Source organism: Mus pahari, chromosome 1, assembly GCF_900095145.1.
Source record: "Mus pahari chromosome 1, PAHARI_EIJ_v1.1, whole genome shotgun sequence".
In the NCBI taxonomy this organism is placed as follows: domain Eukaryota; kingdom Metazoa; phylum Chordata; class Mammalia; order Rodentia; family Muridae; genus Mus; species Mus pahari.
The window spans coordinates 76989160-77000184 of record NC_034590.1 but is presented as its reverse complement, the minus strand read 5'-3'; the positions used below and the strand labels follow the sequence as shown (position 1 = coordinate 77000184).

The 11025-nt window shown below is 45.6% G+C and overlaps 1 protein-coding gene across 1 annotated transcript in view; it reads right to left on the bottom strand.

Annotated features, from left to right (window-relative positions):
* Nucleotides 1-4732: 4732 nt before the first annotated feature.
* The window catches only part of Syt9 (synaptotagmin 9), a 168526-nt gene continuing 162233 nt past the window's right edge, over nt 4733-11025 (bottom strand). Inside the window, exon 7 of the mRNA XM_029545590.1 lies at nt 4733-6778. Within this exon, the coding sequence (XP_029401450.1) occupies nt 6770-6778 (9 nt within the window). The 3' untranslated portion in view covers nt 4733-6769. The remainder of the gene's footprint in view (nt 6779-11025) is intronic.

The window sequence follows — 11025 nt, the reverse complement described above, 5'->3', positions numbered from 1 at the left end:
AAAAAAAAAAAAAAAATCTGTGTGTGTGTGTGTGGGGTGTGTATGTGTGCATGTGTGTGTGCATGTGAAAAGACAATTTTGTGCAGCTTGTTCTCTCTGCTCACATGTTTGTGGCTTCCTGGAATTGAATCAGGCGGTCAGGGGTTTGCATGGTAAATGCCTTTACCTACTGAGCCACTCACTGGACATCAGCCTCTTCTTTTAACCCTACTTCTTTCCTCTGGCTGAGTCTGTTCAGAGTAGCCTCTCTATTCTGGTTATTTAACTCCAGCATTGGCTCACATTGTACTAGACACGTTTTCTGCCCCAGTCCTTTCAAATGCCCCATAGTAGTGCTGTTTCTTCTCTTTCAAAGAGCCAAGTCGGGCTCCCCCCCCATCCCAGGGTGAGACAGCTACCTACCCAGCAGAATGGCCTCCCATTGCTTTTTGAAATGATGACCGTGCATCAGAATTCCTAGAACGCTCACACCTCATGGTCATTCTGCTTTGGCTTTTTAAAACCACCTGTGCAGTTTCCTGTTGGCTGGTGCTTTCTGGAGGCTGTGTCCTGTCCTGCCTGGCATTAGTCAAATGCTGGGCAGAACGGGTGTGTCAGGCTGAGCTCTAGAGCCCACTCTGGAAGTCTGTTCATTAGCACCTGGTAAACACTGTTCTGCCAAGAGCTTCTGGAATCTTCCAGAATATCATACAGCTTGGGGAGGGTGGAGACTGCAGGGAAGGGGGCTGATGATGAACAACCAACAGGAAAAGGGTGAGGATTAGTAACTTTCAAAAGCTGTTAACCTTGATGACTATGTGAACAGGATTCCTTTGTAATTCTCCAGGTAGAAACGGCAGCTCTTATAGCCTAGGTCTCCCAAAAAGGACTGACCCTTGCTCTCCTGCTCAGGTTCCCAACTGAGGTCTCTGGGGCTCTGTAAATTTTATTTAGCATACTGGAGACATATCCCTAGAATTTAAAGCTGAGGATGGTTTTCTTGTTGCTCCATAGCGTGCATCTTTGGGTAGTATTTCCAACCTAAACACTGAGTCAAATTTTGTGTAAACTATTTGGAGCCTTTTGCCACTAAGAGAGTAGACACATTTCAGGTCTGACTTTCTAGACTGAATGAGAATGCATTCCATCAAGACAATGTATCTTTGGCCATCATGGCTCCTGCCTGTGTCCTCTGCATTCGTGAGCCTTGGCAGTGCCTTCCAGAGGAGGCTCCAAAGAAGCCCCTTGGGCTCTACCCAAAAAGGTAGATGCTCAACTCCACTCTCTTGGAAACATCACTTGGCTGTCTTCTCACTTCTCCACAAATCTTTCCTCTTCTCCTCCAGTCTGACTGATCATCTTGACCGAACTGAGCTTTGAGTTTTCATTTTTAAAGTACTGGCTGAGGTACAAGGGCAATGATTCTAGCAGTGCACAGAACATCAGGTCTTTGACATGTGCATCTCAATCCAGTGTGCACAGGGATGGCTAATGCAGTCGTGTGTGAAATGTACAATCAGAGGTTTATGCTTTGACGGTGCCAGACACCTCTGCCTCGATGTTATCAGAAACAGATGGTGACCTATAGACAAATCCAGGAGCTTCTGGGATGAAGAAGAGCTGTAGGAGAGGGATTACAGGCAGGTGCTTAAGCAAGCAGGCCAGGAGAGAGTGCTCAGTGCTCTCCTTCTCCCCACCCTTGGCTATGCCATCCACAGAGACATTCACTCTTGGTTGCATCTTGTCTAGAGGCACCCCTCCCCGAGAGCCTTCCCTATCACCGGGCTTCCCCATTTCTTCCTTTTGGTATACTTGCTGGGCTGTGATGGACTCTCTGGAGGGTGGTTATAAAGAGAACTTGTTTTGGTATTTAATTCAAGATGGAGCATATAAATCCTGGTTTTATGGTCTGCATAAATCTTCAATGGTATTATAGAGGCTTTCTGGACAGTCAATATCAAATTCCTTTCAGATTACTTGTTAAAGATGAAAAGCTGTTGGAAAGGGAACAGGAAAAAGAAAAGAAAAGAAAAAAGAAAGAGAGAGAAGGAACGTGGTAGACATTTGATGTCCTCGGACTCTCAGATCCCCAGCCTGCAGAGATAGATTGTATAAGCTGCACACCTCTGCCCCAGCCCCATGCCTTTCCCAGAGTTGGTCACAAGAAGTTCTCAGATGGAAAGACACAGACTTTAAAGGTGGAAGAGCACACTACACACTGTGCCAACCATTTCTCATGGGTAAAGAAATGGAGTCATTCAGAGAAGGTCTACAAATCAGAGGCGAGAGATAACTCTGAGCCCCAACTTCCACCAATAGCTCTGTCTACCACATAAGCCAAGGTGTCCTGGTCCATGCTCTGTGTTCCTCAGGTTCAGTGCCGCTTGCAAACCCTTCACATGACTCACAGACTTTCAGATGAAATGACAGCTCTGATAAACCAATACATTGTTGCTGGAGTCTCTGATATTCCTTAAAATCACATAGCAGGGTTCGAGGAGGTGAGATCACCTTGGGATACCTTTTCTAGCTGCAACCAGATTATGGTGTTGAGTAGAATCTTGTATAAATCAAGAGGGGAGGGCTGCCATGGCTGTAGGTGCTGAGTATTTAGGGAGATAAACGTTTCCCGAGAAGACTGCCTACCTGTGCTAAGTAGGCAGGCACATTCATCAGCCTTCAAATTATTCATGCAATTCCCATGAAGCAATTTCTGAAAGACCTAGAGAGTTCCTTGCTGCAAAGGAGCTAGAGCTCCTAACCCTGACAGGGCCATGCTTTCTATTTCTCTTCCATTGTTCTGAGAGGTACAGAAGCCCTGGACTGCATCTGTGATTGCATGTGTGCATATGTGTATTAAGTGGCACGAGGAAGTTAAGCACGGGATATAGAAGAAAGTTCTAGCCATGCTTCCGTTGTCCAGCTCTTTGGGGGAGAGCAGAAGTGCTTTCCAAACTGAGAAGAGTGGGAGCCACACCCAGCCACAGGTGCTGTGTGCTTGTTTTTCCCTCAGCTCTCTGTGACCTGGTTGCTCTGGGATTGACAAGGGTCTAGGTGGGACCCCTGATGGTAAGGAACAGAGGAAGGTGAGGCCTGGAGCTTTTGAGGATTGGCTAGTGGCAAAGCAGTCCTCAGCTCCCCACAGAGCAGGGTTGATCATAAGGCATATTCTGCTTGAAGATGCGTGGTTTGAAGTTTTGTTGTTGTTTTGTTTTCATTGTTTGGGAATTAGTGCCAAACCACTGTGTCCACCCACCAGAAATTGAGTAAGAATTTTATTGGTAGAACCCCAAACAGTAAATTTATATAGTGGAAAAGCTTCAAGAAATGGGTACGAGTTCAACTTCCCTGCCTGCCCCTTAACCTCTGGGTAATTATAGCTTCAAGTCTGAACTCTATGTCTCCCAAACTTGTGATTTCATCTTGTCCCTGGAATCAACAAAGGCCATCAAATGAAGGCTGGCAAGGACTCTCTCCTCATTTCTATAAACACCATTCTCCACTAGGACCTGCTCTCCTTCCAAAAACAGTAGAAAAACCTAAAGGCCAAGCTGTTGTCCTGAGCCATCCTCTCATCTCTTCCAAGCCAGAAGACCCCCCTCCCCCGGGACCCACAGAAGCTTCACCTGGGAACAGTTCTTTATGAAGGCAGCAGCCGACAGCTGTTCTCACAAGGGCAGGAAAGACAAACACCAGACAATCCAGGAAATGTCAGCATGTCAGCTACCAACTAGAACAAGCATTTCAACAATTGACTAAATTTACTGGTTTTATAGGACTCTGTAGAGGCACAGACATGGCCCTTGGATCTCCTTTTAACACTTGAATTCCAGGGTAGCTAGGACTTATGCAGAGAGACCCTGTCTCAGACGCACACACACACACATTCATGTATACATACACACTTCAAGATAGCAAATTTTAAACATTGAAAAAATTAGGGACATTGTATTTGGGTTTTAGGTAATGTTCTTGACTGTCTTAAGGCAAGGAAATCCACAGAATCAGAAGAGTCATTACATACCCACTGACGCGGTTATGGCCTGACACGACAGTGGATATGTCTACTCCCAGTGCTCACAAAGCTGAGGCATGGGACCCGTGAGTCTGAAGCTAGCCTGAGCCACACAGAGAAACTATCCAAAACACACCTGTACCCCTTCCCACACATGGCCAGCAGAGCGCCACTGTATTTGTCAATATATATCAATAGATTTAGGACACATTCCATTGCAGGACAATATAACCACGACGATAGGAAGCCATTCTCCATTTCTGTCTGTTCTCTTTAAGTGTGAATGATGTTCTTCTCATGTGAAGAACTGGATACTGATGGCCATGAAGAGTTAGTATCCCTAGGGAGTTTTACAAACACCCTTCTACTCTGCCTCCCTCCCCTGCCAATGCTAGTCCATACTGAACATTGCAGCCTCTGCTGAATGCACACTGTTCATTATCCCAGGAGACACTTGAGTGGCAATACACACTCAGGGCAGAGACCCCTGAAGTGAGCCTGGGAGGAGAGCCGGTTATTGGTGGGAGGGTAGCCAGCTTCTCTCAGCACCAGGTCTCCCCAGGGCGCTGTCCTAAGACCTGATGAGGTTTCTTCTCTTTCCACCAGGATTTTAATTTTTTTCAAGATGTCATAGTATCCTTTTATCCTGGAAAAAAAAAAAAAAAAAGGCCAGAAAATCACCCCGCCCCCATTTAACGAGACAACGACTGTATTTTTCAAAAGGAATATTTACTAGGAAACTAAAGGGAGACCAAACAGAACACAAGAGAACAGAGGCAGAGTTGCAAATGAGCTGAGGGAATTCAGATTGATAGCCAGCTTCTGGCCACAGCTGAACTGGCTAGGTAAAGCTCTCCACACACAAAGCCATCTGTTTATCGCGTGGGTAGTCTTCTTCGCCTGAATGCCTCCACAAAGCTATCTTTGAGTCAGTAGCTTATTCCATAGTACCCCAGGGCTGCTAGCTCAAGGTGAGGAGATCCTGAGGTGGGAACAACAGGCTACCCCAGGATCTCCAACCTGGGCTCCCGTTGCCAAGGACATGTCAAAGCTTAACAAGATGGCTGCCTGATAATCTTTTGCTGGAGCCATTCTAGTTTCTTTGGGACCATTCTTCTAGGCACATCTGCCTGGATCTAGTGACAATATTTCTGCTCACTGTCCTGTTGGCACTTGGCCTTCATACTTTGGTTCTAAACACTGATATGGTGGCGGATGTCTGAATGGAAGGGATGGGCAAGGAGTGTTTTTCTCATTTTATCAAACATAGGCTGAACTTTGAACATAGGTTTCCTTTGAACCCCTTCAAATGAAGTTGGAAGATGGGAGTGGATCTGGGAGGCCAGGGAATGCACTAAGCTTGAGTGAATTAACATTGCCTTATACAACCAAAGGCCTCCACCCTTTTAATACATGACAAGATCTGGCATTGGCAGTAGGATTTCTTGTACTAGGTGTGTAAGGAAGCCAGAACTTTCCAACATCTACTGTGATGCTGCATCCCTCGGGTGCAACCTACACTGAAACACAAAGTGAAATGAAGAGAAGCTGCTCTCCAGGATGGTTAACTGCAACCCAACTCTGGATTCTGTGGAGCGGAATGGAATTGTGGAGCAGTGATGCTGGGGGAGGGTCTTCTAGACCCAGGATGAGAGAGGACCTTTAGGTAACAGCCCCCAGTCCATTCAGGGGGTGCTGGGGCCTTTGGTTTCATTTCCTGGAGGCAGACACAGGAAGGATGAGCTACCCTGGGGAGAGCCCTTGGCCTTCATTCTTGTAGGTATTTCCATTCCCCACGTGCTGCAAAAGCGCTATGTGTCTGAGGTGGAAAAGAGCCTCTTTCCGTGGCTGTCCAAGTCTATACCCTGGGCTGTTGCATATGGAAACACCCAGAAGGCAGCTGTGTCAAGAAAGCCCAGAAGTGGTGCCTTTGCTCAGCTTTCGTCTTTCAGTGATCTTATCTCATAACACACACTTCTGTGTCCAGGAAAGATTATTCCAGGATGCATATGTCACTGGGAGGCAAGTGTCCCTAACAAAGATGGCACATTTCACTCTAGTAATATCACCGCTGGAGAGGGAGAGGCTACTTGGAAATAATGTTTTAGAATCCCAGAACCTGGGTTCTGCTATGAAGAATGACCATGGCTAAGTGGGACTCTGCCATGTGCATGGGAGGGGACAGTGAGTTTGCTATGAACTGACCTGCCTTGCATAAGACTTTTTCCAGGCTGGCTTGCCTTAGTATTCTCTTGGGCCATTACTTGGAAAACTGGAACACTTTCTGGGGTGGAATTATTCTCTGAAGACAGTCATTAGCTCACAGGTAGCAGAGTTTGATTTGAAATCTGCTGCCTATTTAGCACCTGGATATATATTTAAACACTCTGTCCTTCCAGGGCATCCAAATCAAAGACTGTATGTTAGATTGACCACTGTCAGGACCAGTGTCATGCTCATACAACCTAAGGCCATCTTGGCACTCAGGCCTTACTATGCCACCTGCTGCTCTCTTCCATCGTCCAACTTGGTCTTTGACAGTGAGGGAGGAGCTTCCCTAGAGCATGTCACCTTGGGCCACCTGAAGAAAATAGACGAACCATTCAGATTCACTAAATCCAATTTGGAAAGAGGGGCCAGTTACTGCTGTGGTTACAGCTGAGTATTTCATCACCAGAGTCATCTGGGTGTTGCTAGGTGGGAAAAGTTACTGAAGATCTTTGTTACACAGTTGTCCGACTGTGTCCTTGGCACAAGCAGTCTTCTTATCCATAGTCATCGTTTCTGTAGGGAGAAGAGATGGAGAGTGAGCTGGTTTTCACTTGTATAGTTTTAATGTGTAGCAAACAAACACCAGGCACTCAGATGGATGCTGGAAACACACCGACTGTGTGTGAGATACTCATCCAGATTTCAAAGGACTCATACGGGGATAAGTGAACTACAGAGGTACACACAACCTTCTAGCAGAGCCTTTGAGGCCACTAAAGGGATTCTGAAGGACAACTGCCACTTGGGCTGAAGATGAGTTTGGGCCATTGGGGTAGAGGAGAAAGCCCATGCGGAGGCAGGAAAAGGAATTGGTGCAAAGGAAGGACTATCAGGTCTGAGCTGCAGGGACTGCCCTGTGAGGGGTATGGCAGTAGCAAGAAGACTGGGCTGGAGAGAGGGGGTTTGAGCGGTGAAACCTCATAACACTCAGTCCTTGTTTCCCAGCTGTGAAAGGCACACACACACACGTGTGCATGTGTGTGTGTGTTTTCCTGGGGAGAGAGCCAGGTCCTTGTACACGTTGGGCAAGTGTTCTATTCTAGCATTAGGCTATACCCCCAGCCCTGAACAGTGAACTTTCTTAGTAGAACCACAGACTTAGATAATCGAGTTCTCTTGTGTTGCTCACTCAACCCAGCATTCAGCTGAAATTCAATTCATGGCATTACCTTTATATACAGATTAGGGGTATTAATATAGCAGGCACAGGGAGAGGACAGAAACCAAAGTGACTTCTGCAGCTAAATAACAGAATTTTACACATAGGCTGAGAGGGTAGCTAATGTTCTCAAATTGGAATGTGCAGACTGTATTTCAGAAATTGGAGTTCTGCAATAAAGCTACAACATACAGAAAGTAATTAAAGCCAGGGTACATGGAAAACAGAAAGCCATTTCTGGCTTTGAAGTATGTATGTGCTTGTATACACACACATCTCTCAGGGAAGATGCATTCACTTCTGAAGGTGGCAGGGAAGGGCAAACAGATATTTGTCATTTGAATAAATCTTAACAGATTGTCTGAGGTGTCCAGACAAGTTAGTACCTGTGTGTTCAGACCCAGAAGTCCCTCTATACTGGGATAGTTATGCCTTGCCTGGAATATGTTCACAGGGCTAGACTTTTAAAACTCGTTCCCATATGAAAAAAAAACCACTAAGAGAGGCCATGATGCCAATGACCGAAGTAATAACATGGCTCTAACTAACTGGACACTGCCCCTGCAGGGGATTCATTTGGTGCCTTTCTTTGTGTGTGTAGAATACCAGTCTCTGGCTCAGTCTTAGGGTATGTTAGGAATGGCCTGCTAGTTTCTTCTCGGCTTCAGATGAAACCCTTTGGCTCAGTAAGTCTTCTGGCACCAGTCCTGCCTGGGCCTAATGTCTCTTGTTTTCCTCCTCTGGATATTGCCACTAGCTTCCAAAACATGGTGACTGGGGACCAAGACTGACAAACGGACTGACAGAAGAAAGGAGTTTTGATATATCTGAAGGTGTGGCTGGTCATCTCTATTACAGTCTAACAAGAGCCCAGGAAAAGTCAGATGCCTAAGTTATGTCTGGAAAAGTAGCTTGGTAGAGTTTGGCATAGATGACATATGCTGTCTCCCAAACCCCTTCTGTCTCTCACTGTGTGTGTGTGTGTGTGTGTGTGTGTGTGTGTGTGAGAGAGAGAGAGAGAGAGAGAGAGAGAAGTGTGTGTGTGTGTGAGTGCTCATACAGTTCCATCAAATAAAACACATTGCAACATCTTTCTAACATGTATCATCCAATGAGTTGCTTCTCATCCAAAATTTTCATAAAAAGATCTTAGAGGAGAGTATTCTCTAGCTCAGAACAGCACTGACCCAGTGAGGCTGTGTAGGGATGGGTGAGTGGAGACAGAAATGGTGGTTTAAGCACTGTGTGTCCAATCTTGGCCTTGCTGGTTCCAATGCTACCACTACTGAGCACAGCAGCTCTCTCCTTGTCACCAGACCTTCCAGGCTGTGTCAAGGGTTTGGAAGCTTCAGGATATTCAGCAGTCTGACAGGAAGTGGTGGTTACAATCTTATCTGACCAGAAAGGTTTCTAAGTGGATTTAATTGTCCTGAGACATAAGGACTTGATTGGAATTAAATTGAATTGAAATCAAAGATGAGAACTGTCCCAGTGACAACTGTAATGTGCAATGACACTTCAATCACAAAGATGACAGCTGATGTGAGACAGGCCATTCAAACTGACCCCAAATTAAGAACACAGAATAACTGAGGGGAGTAGCTGATTACATCTCCCTGTGAATTTGAAAATGGGTTCTGATTACAGGAAGTTTCTAAGGGCTTTAGACTGTGAATTCTGTCAAAAATGGAAGTGATTCTTATTGTATGAGTTAATCTTACATATGTGCTTAATATTGCTACCCTTGCATTTAAAATTCTTTAATCTAAAAAGTGTAAAATAGTAGCATTTTCTGGCTGTTTAGTACAGCTTTACAAATATTTATATGAAACAAACACTACACACACACACACACACACACACAATCTATATATATCTCAATATCATGCTAAAGAAATAAGAGAGTGTGTGGTATCCCAGAGATGGGGCAGGACCCACTGCTACTGTGCCAGCTAGGTGGACACACATCAAAGTGACTTCTAAACACTTCATTCCCCACTGTGCCCCTCAGTCCTTATCAGGCGAGCCTCTTTTTGAAGTTGGCTGTGGTCTATACAGAGGCTACAACTAGTCAACATGCAGAGACTAAGTGACCTTGGGATTCAGTCCTAAATGAGATTTCTCCATCACCCCTTCACAAGGGAGCACAGTGGAAGAGGGGTGGAAGGACTAGAAGCCAGGGCCGGGAGGAATGCTGGGATGCACTATCTTCTGGGCAGGACATGGCCAATGAGCTTGGGAAGGCATGAGGCTGGACTACCTGCATATGACCTGGATTCATGGTGACACTTCCTCACAGAACAGGGAGGGCTCATGAGGCCTACTCCTCCATGAGGAACTAACAACAGTTGTTGGTGGCCAAGGGAAGAGGAGCCACTTCCCTCAGCAGTGCTGCCACGATTCAGTAACTGGACAGCACAAGTAGACTTAGTGGGTTGCACACACCCGACGTACATGAAAGGAGGAGGGGGGCCTCTTGGGAAGAAAGATTTTAAGAAAAGGAGAGGAATGGGATGGGATAATAGGGGTTAAAGTGTAAAGGAGTAAAATTTAAAGCAACTAAAGAGACAAGAAATAAAACAGTGTTAACGGAATGGCATCTCCATCAGCAGCTTGAGGTAACAGCTTAGAAAATGGAAATGTCCATTGGGGTAAAGAGTATCATGTCAAATATTTGGCCTCCATCTTAAGACTTTGTATATCATATCTCATTTAATACTTTCTCTAAATCTTTATGTCCGATGGGACAATTAAAATTTCCCTCCGGCGAGATAAGGGATTTGATAAAGGTAAGAAACAGAATGGCCAGACTCTGCCACCACACCCTGATGATCTAAATTCATGCTCTGGACTCTGCCACCACACCCTGATGATCTAAATACATGCTCTGGAGGAATGCACTAGGCTCTGCAGACCACTACAGAATCTTTCTATAAAGTGGTCTTAGGGGGCTGGAGGTAGATAGGTCCCAGTACTTTGGATCCCAGTATCTGTGTCAGGTGGCTTACAACAACTGCCCCAAGTGAAGCTCCAGGGGAATCCCACACCCTCTTCTGGTTCCCACACACAGGGACATAATACAAAATAAAAAATTTAAAAATCCTTAAAGAAGTTTGAAGTCTAGAAAAGAATAAATAGTTCAGATGTCACAAGATAGTAAATCAAGTCCATTGTTAAGTTGTTAAGGTAAAAGGTGTGGTAAAAACGTGTGTGTGGTGTGTGTGTGTGTGTGTGTGTGTGTGTGTGTGTGTGTGTGTTGGGATCTCCCAGCTCTCTGTCGCCACTGGACCACCTGCCTACCTTACTGTTTACACTAATCACTGTCCTTCAAAACCCAGCGCCCTGCAGGTGCTAAGATCCACCGGAAGTAACCCTCAGATCCACCAGAGCTGCTTCCACCGCCTGCTAAGAAGACCGTTTGTCCCAGAAGACAACATCCTTTGGACCCGCCCATGGACATTCACCTGTGCCTTCTAAGACTGGGGGTTGGGCACTGGGGTTTTTTCCCCACACTATATAAACTGAGTTCCTACATTAAACTTCGAGTCTTGATCAGTAAAAATATTGTCTTGGCTCCATTTTTCTCTCACACATTCCATTT